Genomic DNA, 26,813 nt, shown 5'->3' on the forward strand with positions numbered 1-26,813 from the left:
TATTTGTAAATATATTTATTTGTTTAATTGAAACAATATTCCAAATAAGAGACCATCATGGCCTTGAATGCTGCTATTTCAAATAGACACAAATATCATGATCCAGATTCTGACAATTTTTCATACACCTTAAAAAATTCCAAATCGGTGTCCATTATTGATTTGAGGTCTTCTTTTTCTAACTTCATATGTACTGAATCTGTAGGCTTTAATATGGTAGTTGGCCTAGTCACATTTGTCAAGTATATTCCATAAGCTTTTCCAACAACCTCTTTGAACTTAGATTCCTGTGATTTATCCAAGACACAGGGGAGATTACTCATATCCCCTGTATAGTTTATTGTGACCCACACTTGCATCATTGTTTTAGTATTCAATTGATTGCCATCCCAAATTGGAAATTCAGTACTTAAAAGAAGTTTATCAAATTTACAGTTATACAGAATTATTCTGATATTTTTTTCTGTTGCCAAGAATGAGGGAATGAATTTGTCAAACAATGACTCATTTCTCTTTGATACACAAAAAGCATTTACAATTGCTTGTGCAATGGCTTGTGATAGTGTTTTAGCACCATCTTTAGATTCCTCAGCCATGCGTGAATATTTACAATCTTCAACACCTTCTTCCACCTTTTCATCTTCTGTCAGACTCAGGTTATGGAGCGCTTCTTCTAGCTCAATTTGAACAACACTTCTTGCTACAACTATATCAGCTATACCATGCCATACTAAACTATTTCCTTGAAAAAAGAATAGACACCAATGAGAAAAGTTTAGCTTTATAAGCAGTGACAAATATATGTGTAAACTTTAGCTTTATAAGCAGTGACAAATATATGTGTAAACTTTAGCTTTATAAGCAGTGACAAATATATGTGTAAACTTTGGCTTCATAAGCAGTGACAAACATATGTGTAAACTTTAGCTTCATAAGCAGTGACAAATATATGTGTAAACTTTAGCTTCATAAGCAGTGACAAATATATGTGTAAACTTTAGCTTCATAAGCAGTGACAAATATATGTGTAAACTTTAGCTTCATAAGCAGTGACAAATATATGTGTAAACTTTAGCTTCATAAGCAGTGACAAATATATGTGTAAACTTTAGCTTTATAAGCAGTGACAAATATATGTGTAAACTTTAGCTTTATAAGCAGTGACAAATATATGTGTAAACTTTGGCTTCATAAGCAGTGACAAACATATGTGTAAACTTTAGCTCTATAAGCAGTGACAAATATATGTGTAAACTTTGGCTTCATAAGCAGTGACAAATATCTTTGTAAACTTTAGCTTCATAAGCAGTGACAAATATATGTGTAAACTTTAGCTTCATAAGCAGTGACAAATATATGTGTAAACTTTAGCTTCATAAGCAGTGACAAATACATATATGTTAACTTTAGTCTCAAATGGAGTGACAATTACTGGAACACTCTATGCTGCTTGTTTGCATAATTCAGAATCTAATTTTCAATAAAATTAACGCCTACATTAAGCAGATTTCTACATGCACATGTACGTAGTTTGTTGTATCATATCTTCAAATAATTTAATGCAGCAAATTTTCACAAAGCTGAATTATTTTATCTTTATAGTACTACATGTATTATCTTTTCAATCATAGTGGATTCAGAACTAGAGGCTCTCAAGAGCCTGTATCGCTCACCTGACTTTTCTTGGGTTTTTGAAATTATATAAAGAAAGATAAAATTTGGCTACAAAGTAACAACACTTGGCCAGCACCTCAAAAGGAAAGGAACAAACATGTTTGGTTTCATTCAATTCAGTGGTTCTCTAAAAGAAGAAATTTGTATGTATTTTCCATAGGGTCCTACATTTTTGTATGTTAAACTAAGTCCCCCTTAGCGGCCATCTTCGATGATGGATCCGCTACAAAGTAACAACAATTGGTAAGCACCTCATAAGGAACATTCATGCTATGTTTGGTTTCATTAAATTCAGTGGTTCTCTAAAAGAAGTCATTTGTATGCATTTCCCATAGGGTCCTATGTTAAACCAAGACCTCCTTAGCGGCCATCTTCGATGATGGATCCGCTACAAAGTAACAACAATTGGTAAGCACCTCATAAGGAACAATCATGCTATGTTTAGTTTCATTCCATTCATTGGTTCTCTAAAAGAAGTCATTTGTATGCATTTCCCATAGGGTCCTATGTTAAACCAAGTCCCCTGTTGGCCGCCATCTTGGATGATGGATCGGCTACAAAGTAACAACACTTGATCAGCACCTCATAAGGAACATTCATGCTATGTTTGGTTTCATTCCATTCAGTGGTTCTCTAAAAGAAGTCATTTGTATGCATTTCCCATAGGGTCCTATGTTAAACTAAGTCCCCCGTTGGCGGCCATCTTGGATGATGGATCGGCTACAAAGTAACAACACTTAATCAGCACCTCACAAGGAACATTCATGCCATGTTTGGTTTCATTCCATTCAGTGGTTCTCTAGAAGAAGTTCAAAATGTAAAAAGTTAACGACGACGACGGATGACGGATCCCAAGTGATGAGAAAAGCTCACTTGGCCCTATGGGCCAGGTGAACTTAAAATGAATCTTTTGAAAACTAGAGCCTCAGGTGTGCGGTGTCATATGGTATTTTGAACCCAGGGTGAAAACAGGGTCAAAATACTGCTATGGTAAATTGAATGGAAAATTGACCCCCATGTTTTTTTTTCCATTCTAGATGATTATTAGAACATTATACATTATTCTAAAGCTTATCATAGATTAAAAAATTATTCATACAAGAAAGGGAGGTACATTGAACCCCCTACTATAGACCTTGAATTTCAAAAATTCAAGCTATTTCTAACTCCTTAACATAGTTATAATACACCAATATGTAGTTTGTATGTATTTAACATGATGAAAAAGATATTTGATAATTTTACTTTGCCATGGTATTTTGACCCCCCCCTAGCATGGTATATTGAACCCCCTACTATAGACCTTAAATTTCAAAAATTCTAGCTACATTGTATTTTAACCACTGAAAATAGTAATCATACTTCAATAAGTAGTTGGTATGTATTTAACATGATGGAAAAGATATTTTGAAAATTTTACTTTGCCATGATGGTATTTTGACCCCCCTGCTGTATATTGAACCCCCTACTATAGACCTTGAATTTCTTAAACTCCTTAACATTGTTATACTCCAATAAGTAGTTTGTATGTATGTAACATGATGGAAAAGATATTTTGAAAATTTGACTTTGATTTGACTTTGCCATGGTATTTTGAACCCCCTGCAATTTTTTTTACATTGAACCTCCTACTAAAAACCTCAAATTTAATAAAATGATAGCCAACAAATTGTAAATTAGATTATCTGCAATACTATTTATCAAAAACAGGGGGTTCAATATACCATATGGGAAAAATGACCCTTGTGTCATATGGTATTTTGAACCCCATGGTAAATTGACCCCGGGGTAAAAATACCGCTATGGTAAATTGACCCCCCCTCCGTATGGAAAATTGAACCCCTGTTTTATTCATCCTAGATTATTATTAGAACATTATACATTATTGTAAAGCTTATCATAGATTAAAAAATCATTCATACAAGGAGGGGAGGTACATTTTCCATGCTTAATTAAAAGAAATATCTTTGCTTGGTATAAGTGCTCTGAAGTCTTTACCAACTAAATGTCATTCAAAACACTTATTGACACATTATAACTAGACCATAAGTAGCTTGAATGCTTTAATAATTTTTTAATTATAACATATATGTATGTATATATATAAGGGTAGTTTTGATTTCCCATGGTAAAAAAGGGGGAGGAGGGGGTCAAAATACCATGGCAAAGTTAAATTTTAACAAGAATGTGTTCATAGTACACGAATGCCCCACTCGCACTATCCTTTTCTATGTTCAGTGGACCGTGAAATTGGGGTCAAAACTTTAATTTGGAATTAAAAATTAGAAAGATCATATCATAGGGAACATGTGTACTAAGTTTCAAGTTGATGTAACTTTAACTTCATCAAAAACTACCTTGACCAAAAACTTTTACCTGAACTTCGCACTATCATTTTCTATGTTCAGTGGACCATGAAATTGGGGTCAAAACTATAATTTGGCATTAAAATTAGAAAGATCATATCATGGGGAACAAGTGTACTAAGTTTCAAGTTGATTGGACTTCAACTTCTTCAAAAACTACCTTGACCAAAAATGTTAACCTGAAGCGGACGGACGAACGGAGGCACAGACGGACGGACGGACGGACGGACGAACAGAGGCACAGACCAGAAAACATAATGCCCCTCTACTATCGTAGTCCCAATTCATGTTTTATTTTTTACCATGTATACAGAGCCAAAAAAGTTCAGCAACATTTTTTTTTTTAATTTTTAATTTTTGTTGTTTCTGGAAAAAAATTATTTAAACAACATTGATATAATCCTTAGTTTTACTTGTAATTTAAAACAGTCATACTTTTTTCCTGGTGATTGATTTCGCGCCATTTCAGCTTTGCACGTGTAATTGATGTTTTACCTTCTGCAGCTGTACTTTTAAAACGATATTAAAAATTTCTTTATCACTAACGTTCAGAAACACACCATTGGTAAGAAAAACACATACACCTTTGAAAAAATTGCATGGGGCGTCAACCAGGCCTCCCCGAAAATGACCGTCAGAAAGCTCTTGGAATGGTTGATGCCAGAAAGAGTATTGCTGACATCGTGGCTCAATTTAATGTGCATAAGGCAACAGTTCAGAGACTAACAAACTGATATCGACAAATTGCAACTGCACAGGATAGGTCGATATCTCAGAGACCAAAAAAAACTATCACCAAGGGAGGAGCGCTACCTTTCGCTTTACGTCAACGTTTGAGAATTTTTTTCCGGCCACAAGAGTAGTGCATTAACTAAGGGCAGCTGCTTGTGTGCCTGCCAGTCCTTCATTGGTGCACTTAGGGCATGGCTGAGAAATTGATTTTGAATAACACTATACTCATTTTCGCATTTTGACCCTCTCGCGCTCCATACAAAGAAAATCTAATGAATGTGAGTGATAAACATTCATGTTGCTTCTGACATGTCATAATTCCATTTTGTTATTATCAAAATTATATGTTGTTATAAATTTGTAATAAAATAAAATTTCACAAGTTTGTTGCTAAACTTTTTTGGCTCAGTATATATACATGTACATTTTTTTAATCCTTGGACTCTTTTTTTCACAAAAATTACTGCCTAGAGCTAAAATTTTTTGACATATACATTTTACTTTTTGCATTCACTAAGAAAATATAGGCCTAAATTAAAATATTGTTGGTTTCCCCAATCCCGACCCTGCCAGGTGAGGTGTGGGTAGGTAGGTAGGGAAATAATTTTATTTTTCCAAAATGCTTGACATTATCGGACTATTTGGCAAGCCTGAAAATCCAAAATGAATAAAATATTATTTCACTTAGTTTATGAGTAGCACCAATTTTGCAGGGTAGGTCGGGATTGGGGAAACAAACAATATTTTATTTTAGGCCATTCAGGTATGTATTTTTTTTCTTTCAAAATCAGATTTTAAAGATATGAATATGATGAATGAATGCTCCATAACCAAAAGTTGAAACCATTTTATATGTTCTATAGCTCTTTTTTGCCCTTTTTTCATTGGGTTGGGTTCTAGACACTCTTTTATATTACCAAACTTTATCAGGCAAAATAAAATAATATGTGTGTTTCCTTTAACATCTTTGAAAATAATAAGTTAGGTAGGTCAGAATTCTTTTCATTTTTAAAATTCCTTTTTACATTGAGTTCATGGGATAGAAATTTGGACTTTAACAGTGCTTATTGAAAAATGACCAAAAAAAATTTCAGGTAGGCTATTTCTAAAGCTTAAAATATCAGGTAGGCATGGAAATAGGAAACAAGCATATATTTTTATCTGGCCTTAGTTGTTGAAATAATATGGAAGTCTACAGTCAGTAAACAGGAACAAATACATGTATGTAAGATTTACTGGGTATGATTTATATCAACAAACCAGGCCACACGTCAAAATATTTGGTTTGTGCAAACCATCCCTAAAGGTAGAGACAGTGGGTATAGGTAGGTACATGTGTATGCATTTTCTTTTCTTTTTCTTTCAGCAAAGAGAAATTAAAGTGTCAGATGTTTTACAGTCTATACTTCTCTGATTAAAAAATTATCTGTTCAAATCAGAACAATAAAAGGTTTTGAGTAGACAGGTTTTATTTGGGTAGGGTTAGGACAAACACATTCTTTTTAAATGGCCCCATCTAAACCATGATACTTGAATAAATTCCAACAAACAATAATTTTTTGTCATTTACTGATTTTGGACCCAATAGAACAGACCTATTTATTTCCATAAACTTACATGTATCAACAAATATAGCTCCCTTTAACATGTTTAACATTTTGAATCAAATATATTAATGTCCATATGATATACATGTAGTACACACACATGTACATGTAGACCTATTTTCTACACTTACCAAAGGAGGTCAATGTTTGATCTGCTTTGACTGGCTCATTACACATTTCACATTTTTCATATCCATGGCAATTGTCGACAACATATTTACCATGAAGAGCCAATGGTTTGAAGTAGTGCATGGCTAGAAGGCACTTGATCTTTTCTTCTTTAATTTTGCCTTCTGTTTCAATTAACTGTGCAAGACATTGTTGATTTTGATCTGAAAAAAAACCCCAAACAATTATATATGCAACTTTCTACAAATCAGCTAATATATATACATGTACATGTATGTGTTTCAGTCCCATCATAAAAATTGTGAATTGACATTCTCTATATTTATTTCTTTTTCTTACTGTAACGTTAACATATGTCATAATTAAACTTGAGGTCTTATATAGAATAATTATCATTGCAACATTTCTTTACTTTTCAGCAGGCTCTTCTCAAACTCTAAAATGTAACTACAGCATAAAATTTTATCAATCTATGTATTACAAAATAATGTGCTGATACACATACAGCATCTGGAAGCTGGAGCAAATAAAATAGGCTAGGAAACAGCAAATCTACTACAGATTTAGGTCAAACTGCCATTATATATTATCAATCTGAAAATTAAAGGAGAAGGTGTAACTGATTTATAAATGTTGATACAATATTGTGAGTAAGGTGGATGGGCACTATTTGACTGTGCATAATTTCACACATGAATTGCCATGCACACGAAACGTTTGTTTTTGTAAATTCACTATTTAAAAAAAAAAATATTTTGATTAATTAAAAATGTTCAATTATTGTACTTTTGTTACTTAACAATTATTATCGTTATTATGTGTATAGCTCTGTGAAAGACTCAAAATGACATTTTATCCAATTTCACCATTTTCCTGCCAAATTCTGAGTTTTAATGTAAAATTTTTATTTTTCCTTATGGGTGACCAAGTTTTTTATTTGCTCATTCTTTGGAGCTATATTTCAGCTTTTTATATTACAGTTTTGGACCAAGTGTCATAGAATGTTTTTTTGATATTCCGATAAAAATATGTCAACACCTCTATTTTCCCTGTCATTTCATTGAAAAATGGTCCCTTTTACAAAATGTACATACCATTTTAAAAGTAATATTTTGAGCTTAAATGATCCAAGACCCCCAATTTTTTTTTTTAATAATTTGATTCACTCTCTGTAAAGATTAAAATAACAAAAAATACGGCACCTCTGACAGAAACTGTGTATGGGCCCGAGCCACCTTAACACTAATTTTTGTATTTGGTTCAAAATTAAAGCCTATTGGGTTCATAATGATAGGATATACCTTTATACCTTTATCTTCAGGTCCTCAAATTAAATAAGCCAACGGCTTCTCCTTACCCCTCATATTGGAATCGTAATGCAATTTCTGGTCTCATAATAATATATTTGTATATATTACATGTAGACTTACATGACTTATCAAAATTAAAACTTATTTAGGTGTGGGCAGCTGAACACTTAAAATGAACATATGAATTTTCGCCATTTAATGCAGACTTAAAGTTATTCAAAGTCTTTGCCGTTATAGTAAAATCTGACAGGTTAGTCCACTGATCTACTACTCTAATTGAAAAAGTATTTAATCTATGTGTTGTCTTGCACTGTTTTTATATATAAAAAAAAAAATAATGAGTGACCTCTAGTATTATTAGATGGTGCTAAAGTAAATAGGCTCATCCAGTTGATATCATCAATACTATGCAACACTTTGTAGACTTGTATCATATCATTCCTATCTGTACAATATTCCAAGGTTGGCAAACCCAATGAACATACCGGTAGTCTGTCTTCAAAACTAAAGATGAAATATATTTTTTGGTCAGTTTCATGGCCCTTCTTTGACAGATTCCAGATTAATGCTGCTAAATGTAAGTATTACATATGTAAAGTGATACATGCTTATACAGTCATGACAGTTATATTATAGTATTAATGAATGGGTGTTTTTATAATGGCCCTGTTATATGTCCAAGGTCAGTAATAATGGTTGAGGAAGTCTGTAATGGCATTGGCAACGCCGAGGGCCATTACAGACATCCGAGGCCATTATTACTGACCTGTTATATGTCCAAGGTCAGTAATAATGGTTGAGGAAGTCTGTAATGGCCGAGGCAACACCGAGGGCCATTACAGACATCCGAGGCCATTATTACTGACCAAGGACATATAACAGGGTCATTATAAAAACACCCATTTCTTAATACATTTATTAACCAACTGAACTAAAATGTATGTGTTGCTGCCAACTTGATGTACTCTCCTTCTCTTTTAATGACAGTTCAGTTTGAAAAATAATAATTTGTACTTCACCGTGATAAAGCTTTAAATATACCAAATATCCAAGATATCAAGTTGAAAGAAGTTATCTGTTGAAAAACAGGATGAACAGTGATCCCTTTATATGGTTCTTTAATGCTGGTTGCTGGTTACTAAATTAAATAAAATACAAAAAGGTATTATACTCCTTATAATTTTTAAATTTTATTAACTTTATTAAAAACCCTAACTAGGCTTAATACAGACAGACTGGGCATTAATACAGGGCCATTTACAGAAAAACAGGGCCATTTCAGAAAAACAGGGCCATTACAGAAAAAAACAGGGCCATTACAGAAAAACAGGGCCATTACAGAAAATATGTAATTTTTAATAAACAGTAATTTTTAGCGGTCTCACTAATTAGCGACAACAAGAATTTTAGCGACAAGAAGCGTCAACAAGCGACAAGAAGCGACAACAAAAATTATTTTAGCGACAAGAAGCGACAAGAAAACATATTTTTTTTAATTAAAATTAATTATTGCAATAAATATTAAAAGAATATGCAAAAGAAAATAATTTTAGCGACAAGAAAGTTAAAATTGATAGAAAAAAATGAAACATTATTTACATAATGCAGCTATTATGTACAACAGCCAGTATTACGTTTAATTATTGTATTATGAGATTACTTTTCCTTGTGTTTTAGAACATATTATTTATCTTATAATTTGTTTTTCTAAAACTCTTTTCATGCAATATATATTAAGCTCGCAAAATGAATTATTTGTGCATCATTGTCCTGAAAATATTGACACAAATTGTGAAATACAAAGAACTGAAATCAAACAAGAGGAAAAGAAAATTGAAATATGAATGTTTTCATCTTTTTATTTGTTTATTGCCTCATTAAAAGACATTTATCATGTTTATGCATATTGATTGAAGATGAAAGGAAATTAATGACAATCTTAAGTTTTCAACAGGTGTTCACTATTTACAATGTCAATGATTGTATATTCTGGCGTGTGTAATTGTATAGTCTGACGCCGCCACGCGTGTACAAAGTTGAAGGTGTTAATTGGATGTTATTGTAGCAATAAAACAGGGGACACGCGCTTCGTTAATCTCATTTGATGTTCCACATAGTGTGTACTGTTATTACCTTAGGGTGAAGCCACATCTAATGTTGTTCCTATCAAGAACAATGAATTATACTGTTAGAAAGGAAATTATATTTCATGTTTTTGTTTCAATAAATCCTTCAAAGGAAAGTTGACCTTTTTTTGTTTTTGTTTCAATTTTATAGAGTGTGCATTTCCTTTGCTCTACCAAGCTGACTGAAGCCATTCAACTTTTATGTTTAGTATAAGCTCTATGGCAGATTAAATCGGAGAAAGAAAAGGCTTTTGCATTGCAAAAATTCTTGACTCATGGGAGAAAGTTAAACGCAATCCCAGAGTCCACCACTTCAACAGATGGTGGGCTGACAATCCACGAAACAAGTGCATGTGCACGTAAACCTTGCCAACGGAAACGTATTAAAAATGCTAAAACTACAACTTCAAAAAGGGCAAAAATACAGTGAACCTTAGTGGTAAAAATCTACGGCTTATCAAAATGGGACCACCATGTACAAAATGTATAAATATTAAATATGTTAGATAGGAATGTACATATTACTATAAAAATAAATGACTAAAAATAATTAAAAAAAAAAAATTATATGGACCCCAAGGTAGAACCACGTCCTCGTCGTGGGGTCTGGAAACACGCTTAAATAATAAAGATGGCAAAGCGTGGCTGAGAGTTCTACAAATAAAGCATTGAATTGACATAACAAGAGTACACTTAGAGTATAGTATTAAGCAAATGAATCAAAATATTATATTCCATCTTCACAAATGTTTAATTTCTTCATCTACCAATATACTATAATATATTCAAAATCTTTCTTCCTCACAAATGTTTCATTTCTTTGTCTATCTATATAATAAAACATTTTAATTAGACATATCTGCTCGTATATTTAAAAAAAAAACATTAATAAATACAAATTTCTTTATATCTAATAAAAAAAAAATGTTTTTAAAAAAAAAATGTCGCTAAATAGTCTTCTTGTCGCTTCTTGTCGCTAAAATAATTCTTCTTGTCGCTTGTTGACGCTTGTTGACGCTTGTTGTTGCTTTTTGACGCTTGTTGTCGCTAATTTGTGAGACCCATTTTTAGCAATAATGTACTTAGTTGGTTAATAAATATACATAATATATATAGTCATTGTCTATAATATTACATATTAATATATAGTCATTATTTAAAATACTTACTATTATGATCAACTATGTAATCAGAGACATATAATACAATTTGTATTATATGTCTCTAATGTAATCAAATTTTTTTATTATATATACCATGAGCCTTAACAAGGACGTATATTAGAAAATATGTTGGTTATACGTCCTTGGCCTTAACCATTTATTGTTGATGAGTTTGTACTAATTTGAATTTGTATTTGCATTTCTTTGTATACTCACTAGCTTCGATGAAACACTTGAACATTTTTTTCTCCTCTATTGTATATATGCTTTCTGGAATCATCAATTTGCGGGCAAGATCCAAGTAAACACTTCGAAGCCACACATGTACAGGAAATGTTTTTCCTTTCACATATTCGATCGTTGCGTCGCTGAAAGACCATGGTCCAGTGCCGTTGCAATTCCGTAACACAAGGTGATCAAACTCTTGTTTTTCATAATCGTAGACAAATTTGCGAAAACCTTTTGTAAATTCCACTTTAAATTGATGAATCAAGTCCATCGCATCGTTAGATTTGTCTGGTTAGGCGTTAGATATTTCCCGCCATGTGTCAAGAAATGGGTCGACGATAACTCGTAGGGTTACACTAAAGACCTGAAAGTGGACCTGAAAAGACTTGAAAAGACCTGAAAGTATTCGACTAAAATTATTCAAATTGCAATAACTTTTTTATTATTGGATGGAATGTCTTCAAGTTGGAATTTTATTAATTGTTAATATCTATATTTCCTTAAAATCTAAATATTTTAAATCAAAAACATTTTTTGAAGCTAAAAGTTGGACCTGAACGGAGAAATGAAAAGACCTGAAGGGACCTGAAAATCTATGGTCGAACTAATTCTAACTTCAATAACTTTTTTGATATTCAGTGTATTTTTTTCAACTTTTGATTTTGACAAATGTATCCAAGTAAGGTTGATGATCAGTTACATGTTTTATGTCCCGACAACATTGTTGCGGTCAATATAGTTTTTCGGTCTGTTTGTCAATCCGTTCGTTCGTCAGTTACACTTTGGTTTACCTTTGCCTTTTTATATATGGACATGTTTATCAATTAACCAGCGCACTTTTCAATGACCGTCAACTTTCTTTACCGCTTTTCTTTTCAGGTTTAAAAAAGCATGAAACTCATAGTTAAAAGGATTGAAAACATCGTTTTATGATGACAAGCTGTCGAACATTCTCGTAATTGTCCCCATATACAAACCCAATCATCGCCAATCATAGTACATTTGTCTTTATGCCATATAGTTTTTTTTATCAATAAAACGACATGATCAAAGACATTTTTTTATAAATGATTTTTCTAAAAATATAAACAAAAATAATAGTAAAAGACTCTAGTAATCTGTATTTATATATATACATTGTTTAAAAGTTCCCCGAATTTTATTGACATTTAAAGACCAGGGGATCTCGTCGTCATTTAAGCGGTCTCCGATATATTTGGGCACTTTCAGCCCTCCGTACACATAGAAGACCAGAAGTATGCTCCAAATTCCTTATACGCATAATATTAGAAAGATTGAGAGACGGCCAGATGGGTCTCAACGTCTTTTTAGCGGTCTCCTGTAGGTTTTCACTTTATATTTCTTTTCATTTTGGCTTTCCATAATTATTTCTATTTATATTTTTAAAGGATACAAGTGTGGACACAGATTAGTGTGGATAGTATGTTTGGATTTTTGAGAGTGTTTTCTGACAAAGAGAGTTCTGGTTTCCCCCATAGGAATCTTATGTTGAAATCCTGAGCGTAGTGACAGCCAACCTGTACCAAACACTGAAAATAGCATTTTCATTTGATATTGACTTTTAATGTTCAAGACTGACTATCATGGAGGACACATTACTTTAAATCAGTGCCGATTGTTCATAGATTTTATTTAGCTAGACATTGCTTGTTATATTTTAATACTTAATCTACATATTGGCCAACGTACTATGAGTGCATCGTGTATATAATATTAATATCCCTGTAAATAAATTTTGTGCTGTGCACGTTTCTTTTCAACATTTTAACCTTGAAATAACTTTTATGTACATGTGAATACTAGTATACATTTTTAAATGTTACAAGTCATTTTTTTTTTATATACTTCTAGAAAAATCATATATACAATTATCTTACCTCCTATACATTTCTAGGAATATGATTGGTTAAAAGCGTCCGCGTGCAAACCGTGTATATTTGATATTAGGTTAGTAGGGAGGCGGAGCTTATTTCATACACGGTTAGTAGTGGAGTTACGTCCCTTTATATTCCATATTAGGTAAGAAAGGAGGCGGGGCTTATTTCATACACAGTTAGTAGTGGTGTTACCTCCCTTTATAAAAACAAAACGGCACTGAGAAATAATCTAAAAGGTTTCAACAGACGACGAAATTGATGATTACGGTAGAAATAAATTCATAAAACATATTTAAACCTAACAAGTTGTTCTTGTTGGCATCTGTTTTTGTAGGATCAATGGAAGTAATCTTTAATGCTAACAGTATGGAAGACTTACTCATTCTGATTGGTCACTGGTCTAAATTGTGACGTATATATATGGGGTCACTAGCACACTATGTAACTAATAATACCCCTTTGATGTCGTTTTATTGATAACAATCTATATTTCATAACGATAAATGTGAAATTTATATAAGGTTTCTTTTTTTTAGGATAACAACAGCTTGAAAGATTACATCTTTTCACTTTTTAATGTTTTCTTTTACTTTAATATTGATGATTTTCAACTAAATTTGAATATCGAACTTACTACTAGTTGCCGGTTGGATATCAAATATGAATATCGAACCGGCTTCGAACTTCAATTTATACATCTCCTAAAGTGACATACTTGATTCCGGATTCACAAATACGCATTTAATTCGTCTTTCATACTTATATGTATCATTTCCAAATCGGATCTCAAATCCTATTATGTTATGTCGTGAGATTTGGGTATTAATAAGTTAATGGACCAACTCTAGATAGTCTACATTGAAGGTAAATATTTTTACATAAATTCAATAGATATCGAAATGACTTTACAGTTCCCTTTTAACAAGGGAAATTCAGGACGTGTAGAGATGCATTTCAATGTTTTAGCAAGATAATTCTATTATTTTTCAGTGGATTTTTTTTTCTGCAGAATTTATGCTTATGCATAAAAGAGATCCACTTGGATTTGAACCTGCAACAATCGACTGTTTTATGAAAATTTGTCTATAATTGAAAAGTTTACAAATATCGTGAAGCTCCATACTGTAATTCAAGTAAAACAACGTATATTAGATGCATAAATTTCTAAATTATCACGGCACCTTTATTAAACTTTTAAATCCCATAGAAACAGATGTTTATAACACCTCAAATATACCAATTTTGCTATTTTACGTTCTCTAACAGACAGTTCAATTTCTTTGTTTAATTTCGCCTGGGTTTCCGCCTGGGATATACTAATATCCTGATTTAGAGTTATTTCTCGCAATTTGATTGGCTGATATTGACGTAATTAATTTCAGTACCAATTTTTATTACGTCAATTGGAATTATCTCCCCCTTATAACGTTGACCTACTAAACACTTTTTTAGTTGCTTTATAGTCTAAATATTTTTCATTTTTCACAGTTTTAGATTAATTATATAATTATATTTGGTTGATATTGTCCTAATTATTGAATTTAAATATATAAATTTGTAATATAACAAAAACAAAAAAAAAACAAAAAAAATAAAATCTGCGGTAACTTTCTTACATTTGCGGTAAATTCAATTATAAACTTTTTGGCTACAGAAATATTCTTTAAAATTAGTTAGTTTATTTTCTTATAAATTTACAACGCTAGACCATTTGTAATACATAAGAAGATAGGTGCTTCACACGCACGACATTGCTACGACATTGTACGGTATAATAGAGTTGCGACGTAGAAGTTGTGGCGACGTTACTGTAGACCATGACGTCGCCGAATAATTTTAATGTTCCGGCCAAAAAAACCAAACTTCAACAAGGAGTAGCGTAAAAACTAGCACGGTTGCTAAGGACTTTCTTTGCACCGATGGATTCGCCTTTCATTTTTGAATCGTATATCAATTTAAAAAAAAATCTATTGACCAACAAAATAGAAAATCTTGATAAAGTGAAAATATCTGCTAATTTTGATGATTTTCCCTATATATCCTTTGTATTTTTGGCGTAACATGCTATTAATTTCAACGGCTCGTATCTTAAAAACGAAAACGGTTACCCCCTTTTTTATTTTATTTTCTGGTGTAATTTTACAAGCAGAATTCATAATTATGTGAATTTTTTAAAAAATCCATTGTGTAGTTTAATTGCGTACACTTCGTCTCATCCGATATGAATTATATTGACCCGATAAATTATCGTATTAGGACAATTGCACACTGTGTAACTAATATTATTTGTGGATTGAATTAGTCATATTTTTTTATCTGGTGGCTCCCCAGTTTCATTTTCATGCTTATGTATTTCTGTCTGTATGTGCCAGTCCTAAGTCAGGAACCTTTAATTCAGTGGTTGTCGTTTGTTGCTGTTTTTTGTTCATAATTTTGTACATATATTCGGTTTTAGTTTTCTCGTTTGAATTGTTTACATTTTTTATTTCGGGGCCTTTTATAGCTGACGATGCGGTATGGGCTGTTCTGATTGTTGAAGGTCGTATATTGATCTATAGTTGTTAATCAGAGGCGGATTTAGGGGGGGGGCAGGGGCCAAATTTTGGTTGCTTATATAGGGAATCACTGAAGCGTGACTGGAGCGGGTCCCCTCTTAGGTCAGTCAGTGGACCCCCACTTATGAAAATTTCTGGATCCACCACTGTTAATTAAAGTGGAATTTTGGTCTCTTGTGCAGAAGAAGAGTTGTCTCATTGGCAATCATACCACATGTTTTCTTTTTAGCTCACCTGGCCCGAAGGGCTAATTGAGTTTTTCTCATCACTTGGCGTCCGTCGTCGTTAACTTTTACAAAAATCTCCTCCTCTGAAACTACTGGACCAAATTAAACCAAACTTGGCCACAATCATCATTGGGGCATCTAGTTTTAAAAAATGTGTCCGGTGACATGGCCAACCAACCAAGCTGGCCGCCATGGCTAAAAATAGAACATAGGGGTAAAATGCAGTTTTTGGCTTGTATCTCAAAACCAAAGCATTTAGTGCAAATCAGACACGTAGTGAAATAGTTTATCAGGCCAAGATATATCTGCCCTGAAATTTTCAGATGAATCAGACAACCCGTTGTTAGGTTGCTGCCCCTGAATTGGTAATTTTAAGGAAATTTTGCTGTTTTTGGTTATTATCTAGAATATTATTATAGACAGAGATAAACTGTAAACAGCAACAATGTTCTGCAAAGTAAAACCTAAAAATAAGTCATCATGACCAAAATGGTCAATTGACCCCCTAAGGAGTTATTGCCCTTTATAGTCAATTTTTAACAATTTTCATAAAATTTGTAAATTTTTACTAACATTTTCCACAGTAACTACTAGGCCAAGTTCATTATAGATACAGATAATTATAAGCAGCAAGAATGTTCAGTAAAGTAAGATCTACAAACACACCACCATCACTAAAACACAATTTTGTGATGAATCCATCTGTGTCCTTTGTTTAATATTCACATAGACCAAGGTGAGCCTCTAGTTTATTTACCCAGGGTCAAATTAAAAGTTGCATGAATACAGATTAAACTTTTGAGATTATATTATTGACTAGCCAGCCAATAATACATAAATTTGCGATGTTTTTGAGTTTATTTTGAGAAAATTGAAGTAATTGTCAGAGCTCTAAGAGCAAAATATCATTTCAACATATCGCTTTGATGAACAAATTATATTTTTTTCATGTCTTAATCGTTGCTAACGCCACTCTAACAAAACCTAGTGATGTAAAACATTTTGTTATTAATCCTAACGTTAAATTTAAGCCGCTCAAGATATTATGATACATAATACATGTCTGGTTGATATTTAGTTTATAATTATTTTATATGGCAAAAATGAGGCGGACATGAAGTTTACACTTTTTTAATTCCCTTATTAATATATTGTCGCACTGCTAAGTTGAAAACCTACATATAAAACAATAATATAAAGATAAAAGATATATTAAAGTTGTCTAGGGCAGTTCGTTTAGCATTTCTAGACCATAAAAAAGAATGTCTGTTTGCCCTAACCCTACATACCTAGAAAATAGCATGCGTGCTCCTGATGTGAAAACGTTTTTTTTAATCAGATCTATAGGCACAAACACTAAAAAACATCTGACACTTAAATTTCTTTTTGACAAAAAAAAAAAAAAAAAAAAAGAAAGAAAAAAATGCTTACCTACCTATCTGTGGTCTCTACCTTTGAGTAGGGTTTGGGAGCTTGAACTGCCGGGAAGTTTAGAACTTATCAACAGGCTCAATGTGTATATGCGGAAATGTCTCTATCGTACCTGTATCAAATCAATAAAATGTAGCATATAGATAACCTCACGGGTAGTAAACCTTGTTAATGCTTAGTCCGTTGATGTGTGTTACATTTTAATGTTGTGTCGTTGTTCTCCTCTAATATTTAATGCGTTTCCCTCAGTTTTAGTTTGTTACCCTGATTTTGTTTTTTGTCCATAGATTAATGAGTTTTGAACAGCGGTATACTACTGTTGCCTTTATTTATATCGAGGAACGTTTAGTACAGTGATTTTGTCATAGTTTGGTAAAGTAAGACATGATTGTGTCAAGTGTTTTTGATGACAAACAATGCAAAAATACTAACATTCTGTTAACAATTTTGTTAATAGAACTTCTGATCATAAAACTCAAGCTGGTAAGTATCTTTGTTTATAGCTAAATTGTTAGTATATCAAAATTTGCATCATATAGTTGATAATTTGATACAGAACAAAGCTTGCGTACGTCCAATTTTAAAAGTTGTGGTTCGTTTCTAATGCATAAAGAAAAATGGTGTGCTTACTGTCTCTTACATCCCATATTTCGTTATGATATAAAACTGCGTCAATTATTCTGAAAAAAGCTACGTTTGCAAACAATTTAACGTTTACTTTCTGTAAAATTTACATTGAATTCCTCAGCTAAGCACATCCAAAAACTCCGGAACCTCGTGGTTGCAGATATCTGTTTGTTTTTGTTAAATTTATTCACACATTTTACCGAATTGGGCCGATTTAGCGCTTGACATATTATATTCTATTGTTCAAAACTGCGTGTTGTCCCCTATAGATGTCTTTATTAACTTGTTTGCTTTATATGTTGTTGGATTGCTGTATCATTGATATATTTCCCAAATAACCTTCCATGTATAGAGTAAAATGTATTATGAAATATTACTGGTCTACCCCAAGTGTGTTTACATTTATTGAACGTCTATGTTTAAAGAACATCAAACAGTTCACTAATTTAGGAAAGTACATTTTTCTGCATATATAGTCCGAGACAATATTATATGAACATCATCTGTCTGTTAACTTGTTTACTTTTAAACTTTTGTACACCGATGAAATGTTAAGTTCAAGGTAATAAAGAAGTGTATATTTCATATAACCTAGAAAATTGAAAAAAAAGCTAAATTGATATAAAGATAGCATAAAAACATCATTGTAATGTATGCTCTAAAAGTATTTTTTTGTAGGAACAATTTGAGTTTCTGAAGTTCAAATGAAGTATGCTATAGTGATGTATCAACAATGTATTTATAAACTCGGTCGATTCCGTACCTTCATCTAACCTCATATTACCTACCGTATTACAACCGAGGGATAGAAAGAGAGTAATGGATTCAACAGAGGATTGCCGATTGCCGTCTAATGCTCCTATTTAAACCGATAATTTATTGTTCAGCCGGTAAAAAAAAAATAGGTCGTTCACAGTTTAGATATAATTTATTGTTCAGCCGGTAAAAAAAAATAAGGTCGTTCATAGTTTAGATTTACATGTACAAGACACATGTATTTTGTAATTACATTTTTTTCCAAATCATATACAATAATGTACCATTTCATACTTAAAACTAGATAGACGGATCTTTTTCAGATATTATCGAAACTTTTTTGCATAAAAAGAAAAATGTTTGAACGGATAAGTGATACTATACAACCTGCATTTATACAATATTACAAAAACATGCAAATTGACATGATATCGGCATCATTCTAGTTTGAAATTATGATTTTTCCTTTAAATTCGAAACTCAGGAAATATATAAATACGTTTTAACTGTTGTCCATGTCACGCGTTAACATTTAGTTTCGTGGATGACTATGATATCCTCTTAATGTCGCTTGGTAAGTTTTATAGTTACGTTACTGCGTATAGCCCCACATCTCCTTTTGTATAGCATAGACTGGTTCAAAATAAATACAGCAGATATATAGTTGCTAGAAAAATAAAGTAAAACAAAAATTACTTTTTGACTAGCTGCTACGTTTTGCAAATTTAAGTCTTTTAGTCTTTTTAAAACTATTTTACTAGTGAGGGCACTCACGATATCTCCAGTAGATTCCATCATGAATATGCGGAGAAAATATTCTATGTGAAACAGAAGCAACGCTTTCTTTCTTCTTTTTTTTAAAAAATTTAATCGAAAGCTAATTTAAAAGAGCAGTGACTTTTAAATAATTTCGCAGGAAACTCACGAATTTCTTTAATGTACACTTTGCCGATTACAACCCCTTTAATTGGTTTAAAAGTGTTTTTTATATCTTCTTACCAACTTGGTAAATTGTGTAACTTCGTTTAACACAAGTGCCTTCAAACAGACTATCAATATTGATGTGAAACACGTATACATTAATTGGTTCTAAACCATGATACACTTGATCAAAACCATGACAAAATTCTAGACGCTTTACCGAACCATGTTAATCGCTTAACCAAACCATAACAATTTCAATAGTTTGCTAATTCTTCGTTAATTTCTTGAAAACAAAAATTCTAAAGTAGATCATTTGTGTCACTTACAATATAGATTCAAACATCGTATTTGCTTTTTATTTGCTCGCTCGAAGAGAACTGAGGCAATTGTTCAGGGAAGTAATTTAACTTAACTATGTCCTAACTCCAACTTTCCAAACTTTGCCTAAATCACTGTACTAAACGCTCCTCGATATGACGAGGTTACTATCCGTGAACTTGAATGTATGCAGTTGACTCTATGGGACGATGTCATAAGGTTGAACAAAGATTTTCATTTGTAGAAGAACAAGTTTTTTTGTTTATCAGACTAACAGTAATACATCTTCCTTTTAAATTTGATTGTAATAACTAGAAGTTATGTTACGTTCAAGTAAAGAAATAGGGTATATATATCGCCAATTGTTTTAGATGAAGATAATAATTGTTATGATAGAGAAAACGTTTCTATAAAGACGTAAAGTCTTTCTATAAAATGAATTGCTTGTGTCTGGTCCTTTCATCGTGTTTTTTTTACAATAAAATAGGATTTAACTTATGAGAAATAAAGTTTTCCTCCAAATAAAATTTGATCATAAAGTGAATTAATGTGAAAAAGAATATTGAATTTTGTAATGTGATGACATGGTAAAAATTTCAGGATTTAAAGACAACTGTCCTAAGTCAGGAGCCTCTGGCCATTGTTAGTCTTGTATGATTTTTAATTTCAGTTTCTTGAGTATATAATTCGGAGTTTAGTATGTCGTTCATTATCACTGAACAAGTATACATTTTTGTTTTGGGAGCAGCTGAAGTACGCCTCCGGGTGCGTTAGTTTCGCTGCATTGACGACCAATTGGTGGCCTTCGGCTGTTGTCTGCTCTGTTATGTCGGGTTCATGTCTCTTTGTCATATTCTCATTTCCATTTTTCGCGCAAAGATTACTGAATTGATCTTAAGTTTTTCGACGTGCTATCAATATTTTTTTTCTTCAAAATTTAGCACTATAACTATAATTAGGGAAAAAAATAGTAAGGCAAGTTGACGCTAGATGGAGATGTCGCAACATACACTTACATTGTGGCTGTTTTAATAATTATCACTAAATCTGGAAGTCTTTCTGGATCCTTTTCTCTGTACGATCTTAAAGTTTACATGCAATTTAATATTTTCACTTAGTGGTGCACTTTGCGTTAAACTGAATATGAAGGTGCTGACACAAAACTAATCTTCTGTTAGATCATACCAATATTTGCCAATCGTTCTGTTGCAAAATTCTTATATCAAGATCATGATTTTTTCACTTTTTTTTTTTAGCTTTTATAGGGACCGACCATGTTACCAAGAAAAGGTCTTAGGATGAAATTAACATATATCAAATTTTTCATCGTCCTATTTGCGATCTTGTTTTTATTCCAAATAAGCTTGAAAGTAGGAACATTCATGGGAAAACAAATTGTTTACAATAGAGATACAGAACAGAAGCCTCTTTTTGTAATTGGAATTTTAACAACTGACAACACTGCTGAGCGGAGGGCGGCACAAAGGAAGACATGGATTTCGACAATGGTTCAATATGCAGACCAGCTACCTTTCCGTATTGTTTATAAATTTGTTTTTGATTATCCGTCTAATGCATCAATTCATGAAAATTATATGTATGACGATATTGTGTATCTCAATGTGACTACCCATGGATGGGCTGTTAAATTTGGAGAGAAATTATACAAATGGTTGCAATATATTCATACAAACTACCCCGATGCTTCGATAGCAGCAAAGATGGACGATGACGTATTTTTATGCATTCCACAAATAACAACGCGGTTGCATGAACTCTTAACACCAACATTATTATATGGTTGGAGACGAACAACGTCGAATGCACCTGAAATTGATGAAATGTTTGTAGTTCTTGGAATAGATTTAGTAAAAAGAATTGTGGAAAGGAAATATTGTGGTAAATCAAACTGCGAGAGTCATACAGATTTAATTGGTCACAACTTTGCCCACATAGCGCTGTATGATTGGCTTTCCATATACAATGACGTTGACACACATGCGGATGATAAGAGAATTGTAATGGTATGGAGACGCAAAGATCGAGAACAAGTTTTTGCAAGATACATTAATAAAGATTCTTGTGTAGATAATGTTCTCCTTCACAAAGCTCTCCCGTTAGAAATGTACAAATTGCACGAGCAAACCAGTCCAGTAAAATTCCCACAAAATATAGATCCAATGAATTATATCCAAACAAAAGACGCACACAAGAAAACAGTCTATGATTTTAATGGTACGCTAGCTGGTGCTGTTACTGGTTCCTTATTTTCTGGAAATGTGATCAGAAGTATACCAGTAGTTCCCCTGAAAAATTATTGGTCGATAACACCTAACCCGAAAGAGAAAACATGTTACAACTGGGCAGTAGTCACAACAATATTTCCTCCATCAAAAGCTGTACAATATATAAATAAACTGCATGATTGGTGTCTTCTAGTTGTTGCTGATATCAAAACACCACCGAAACACATATATCTTAAACATTTGTCAAATCAGAACACAAAATATTTAACAATAGTCGAACAGAAACATCGTTACCCGATGTTAGCCGAAGCAATACCATTTAATCATTTTGGTAGAAAGAATATTGGTTATATCTATGCCATTCAGCACAAGGCAAAAATGATATGGGATTTTGATGATGATAACATTGGTATAGTAGATACAATGAAGTATAATTCCACCAGCACTGCTACCGATTATGCCGAAGTATGCACTCAATATGTGACTAAGATTGTTAATCCATATCCTTATTTCGGAGTTAACGAGACATACACGTGGCCTAGAGGATTTCCATTGCAGTTAATTAAAGACAACAGAACAATACCAAAAGAATGTTATGTAGAAAATCAAAAACAAGTCGGAATAATGCAAGCACTTGCAAACGAACAACCTGATGTTGATGCTATTTATAGACTTACAAGGAAAGTTCCCTTTAATTTCAGTAACACCAATAAACGGGCGTTGTTAATTCCAAGACACTCGTATACACCATTCAATGCACAAGCTACCTTGTGGTTCTCATCGTCATTTGATTTGATGCCACTTCCGGTAAGTGTAAATGGGCGTGTTAGTGATATTTGGAGAAGCTATATTGCCCAGTTTTTCCTACATAAGAAAAATATTTATCTAGCCTTTTTACCTCCTTGTGTTTTACAGCAACGAAATCCACATAACATACTCAGAGATTTTAATGCCGAGATGGATTTATATGAAAAAAGCAATCAGCTGATTGAGTTTCTAAGCAGTTCTGAGGCTAAGAATTTAAATACGATCAGAGAAGTGTATGAACAGTTATTTGTCAGAAACTATATAGATATAAGTGACCTGCTCTTCATACAAGCTTGGGAAAAGACTTTGTCACCTATCTTAGAAAAATTAAAATTATAGATATCAAACGGTGAATGTGAAAAGCAAAACTTTGTCTTTAGAAAATATTTCCTGAATAGATTTTCACATGTTTTGTCTAACAAAAGGGAGATTATAAAACAATTTGTACAATGATGTCATTACAGGGTTTTATTTTTTTTTCTATAAAAACAAACATATTTTATTAATGATTGTCTGTAATTTCTTTATAATTATTGAAAAGTATAAAATGGTACAATCAACATATGTTACTTGAATCATTATGAAACACATTTGAAATTAGATGACACATGATAAAACAACACATTTGTTGGTTAGATACAATCCTTCTTACATAATATGTTCAATCATTAATATGATATGTGCATGCTTCATGCTTGTGTACTATAAATGAAAACTATTTGATACATTATTTCTCTGTTACATAAATACCTTAAGCTTACACTTCCGGAACTCCGGACATCACCGCATGTTTGTGATGGGGTTCGTGCTGCTAAGTCTTTATTTCTTTATGTTGTGTCTTGTGTACTATTGGTCTTTGTCTTTATTAGCCATGGCTTTTCTGTTTATTTTCGACATATGAGTTTGAATGTCTCTCTGGTATCTTTCGCTTGTCTTTTTCAAGGATTTCACAACTTGCACAAATTTTTTTGTGTTCTTCAAAGAAGAAATTGTCATGTACAGAAAATCACAAGGAAATATTGTCTTTTAATTACCGTGACAATCAACCAGGGACATATATACACAGAGATTGGCAACTGTAACAGTGTCAGCGAAATCGAATTAAAAACACGTGCTCCCCGAGACTTTGACGAGATCGCCATTTTGTTTCTATCACGACAAGTACACCACCTCGTTTCGAATTTTATTTTACATCAAGCATTTGAAAACAGCATAAAGTAAGTATATATTTCAATTTCGTATATTAATTACCTTGTTTTATTCAGTTTGTAGTAATTACTAGTAAAAAATACTGTGACGATTAACGTTTTATTGCAGTATATAATAAGGGGAAAGCTTGGCCGACATGGACGTTGTGAAAATTTTGAAAAAGGTCGTAATTTTTATCAAAACCTCTTCATTCGAAAAGGGATAAAACCATTTGTGAGATGAATTACTTTCCCCAAGACATATTGTTTTTTGTTAATAAGTTGAATTTTTCATATTTTCACCCACTTTGATGCAATTTACAATTAAAATTCAGTATTCCAGCTGTCGGCCATGTTCATTTTCTTCAATATAAAGACAGGCCCCCGTCCATGGCTATAGTTTATAAACTTGTCCATCTTCAGAGAATATTTGTACCAAGCATATGAATTACTTTCCTATTACACACTAGATTTGTGTATAAAAGTTTTTTTTTCATAGTTTCAACCACTTTGATGTAATTTACAATTAAAAATTACTATTCAAGCTGTCGGCCATATTCATTTTCTTCAATATAGACAGACCCCTGTCCATGGCTACAGTCTATAAACTTTTCCATCTTAAGGGAATAATTGTTCCAAGCACATGAATTACTTTCCTTTGATATACTGGATTTGTGTATAAAAGTGTTTCTTTTTTCATATTTTCACCCACTTTGATGCAATTTACAATTAAAAATCACTATTCAAGCTGTCGGCCATGTTTATTTTCTTCAATATAAAGACACACCCCTGTTCATGTCTACAGTCTATAAACTTTTCCATCTTAAGGGAATATAGTTAGCAAAGGTACCAGGATTATAATTTAGTACGCCAGACGCGCGTTTCGTCTTCATAAGACTCATCAGTGACGCTCATATCAAAATATCTATAAAGCCAAACAAGTACAAAGTTGAAGAGCATTTAGGATCCAAAATTCCAAAAAGTTATGCCAAATACGGCTAGGGTAATCTATGCCTGGGATAAGAAAATCCTTTGTTTTTTCGAAAAATTCAAAGTTTTGTAACAGGAAATTTATTAAAATGACCACATTATTGATATTCATGTCAACACCGAAGTGTTGACTACTAGGCTGGTGATATCCTCGGGGACGAAACGTTTTGTAACAGGAAATTTATTAAATAATTGTTCCCAGCACATGAATTACTTTCCTATTATATACTAGATTTGTGTATAAAAGTGGTTTTTTTTTCATATTTTCACCCACTTTGATGCAATTTACAATTAAAAATCACTATTCAAGCTGTCGGCCATGTTCATTTTCTTCAATATAAAGTCAGACCCCTGTCCATGGCTACAGTGTATAAACTTTTCCATCTTAAGGGAATAATTGTTCCCAGGACATGAATTACTTTCATATGACATACTGGATTTGTGTATAAAGTTTTTTTTCCCATATTTTCACCCACTTTGAGGCAATTTACAATTAAAAATCACTATTCAAGCTGTCGGCCATGTTCATTTTTTTCAATATAAAGACAGACCCCTGTCCAAGGCTACAGTTTATAAACTTGTCCATCTTTAGAGAAAAAGTGTACCCATCACATGAATTACTTTCACAACTGGTTTTGCGTATATAAATAGTTTTTTCATTATTTCCACCACTTTGATGACATTTACAATTTTATATATTATATATTTACATTCAGTATCTGACAGCATTTTTTTAACAGGATCCTGCATGTTATAAAAGAACAAAGATAATGATCAAATTTACCTAACAGTGCAAAATACAAGAGTTATAATATCATACATGTGCTGAATGTAGGATTCCCAAGTCTTTCTGATTGAAAATAAGACTCCCTTAAGCTTGCAGACAGGAACAACTATTAGTGATGACTTTTTCCAAATGTGACGGCACAGTCATGTAGTGGACTGATCACTACTATCAATTGGATACTTAAAAATGGTTTTGTAAGAGAGAAAATTACATGTGCTTATCCTGACTGAAAACACCCTATTATTGTAGTTCATACGCCAAACTTGATGAACATGTGTGTGCGATTTTTGTGCAAGTGATGGTGAGATCATTGATCTTATAACAAATGCAAGGTTCTGTATTCAATCTATTGAATTTGAAGCAGAAGTGACACAGTGGCAGTTGTGCAGATGGGAAAAAATGCAAATAAATATCTTGTGTTCAACTTCTTCTTTACGTTTACAAAATATACATGTACATAGTTTTTACATACATGTATATCAATATGATGATGTAGTATGATTGCCAATGAGACAATGATTTACATGTATGACTATCATTGGAAGGCCACTCTATAATATCTTTGTACATCAGGAGAATTGAAAATGCTACCTTTGAAAATGCTACCTTTGTAGCATAAAGGTAGCATAATGTAAAAAAAGAGAAACTGTTCATTTATTCTACAACACCCCTGTGAATATATAACTAAATAGCAAACTATTTCGTTTCACAAATTCCTTCCTCTC

At 32.5% G+C, this 26,813-nt stretch overlaps 1 protein-coding gene and 2 long non-coding RNA genes across 4 annotated transcripts; 2 read left to right on the forward strand and 1 right to left on the reverse strand.

The window, feature by feature from the left end:
• LOC143079358 (uncharacterized) lies at positions 1-11,691 on the reverse strand. 2 transcript variants are annotated; one of them, XM_076254631.1, is made up of 4 exons: positions 11,324-11,691; positions 8,165-8,956; positions 6,511-6,711; positions 1-742 (listed from the first exon to the last, which is right to left on the reverse strand). In XM_076254631.1, exons 2-4 carry the CDS (start codon positions 8,250-8,252, stop codon positions 96-98), a joined length of 936 nt encoding a protein of 311 aa, XP_076110746.1. In that variant the 5' UTR covers positions 8,253-8,956; positions 11,324-11,691; the 3' UTR covers positions 1-95. The 2 variants fall into 2 exon arrangements, with proteins under 2 accessions (XP_076110746.1, XP_076110745.1); XM_076254630.1 differs by lacking the exon at positions 8,165-8,956 and having other exon boundaries at positions 11,324-11,688.
• A 2,321-nt stretch (positions 11,692-14,012) lies between these two features.
• On the forward strand, positions 14,013-23,684 carry LOC143078080 (uncharacterized). Its single transcript, XR_012979040.1, has 2 exons — positions 14,013-14,097; positions 21,328-23,684. It is a non-coding gene; the product is annotated as an uncharacterized LOC143078080 (long non-coding RNA).
• A 478-nt stretch (positions 23,685-24,162) lies between these two features.
• LOC143078081 (uncharacterized) lies at positions 24,163-26,512 on the forward strand. The gene is made up of 2 exons (XR_012979041.1): positions 24,163-24,341; positions 26,042-26,512. It is a non-coding gene; the product is annotated as an uncharacterized LOC143078081 (long non-coding RNA).
• The last annotated feature ends 301 nt before the right edge of the window (positions 26,513-26,813 follow it).

This window comes from Mytilus galloprovincialis, chromosome 6, assembly GCF_965363235.1.
Source record: "Mytilus galloprovincialis chromosome 6, xbMytGall1.hap1.1, whole genome shotgun sequence".
NCBI classification, from domain to species: Eukaryota; Metazoa; Mollusca; class Bivalvia; order Mytilida; family Mytilidae; genus Mytilus; species Mytilus galloprovincialis.

Bases quoted from the DNA above. Each gene is read 5' to 3' on its own strand.
- LOC143079358 (XM_076254630.1), bottom strand. From the start codon at position 11,606: ATGGACTTGATTCATCAATTTAAAGTGGAATTTACAAAAGGTTTTCGC. The intron at 6,712-11,323 runs GTGAGTATACAA...GTTTTTTTTCAG, and splicing joins CAAGTGTTTCATCGAAGCTA to ATCAAAATCAACAATGTCTT. The intron at 743-6,510 runs GTAAGTGTAGAA...TCTTTTTTCAAG, and splicing joins TCAAACATTGACCTCCTTTG to GAAATAGTTTAGTATGGCAT.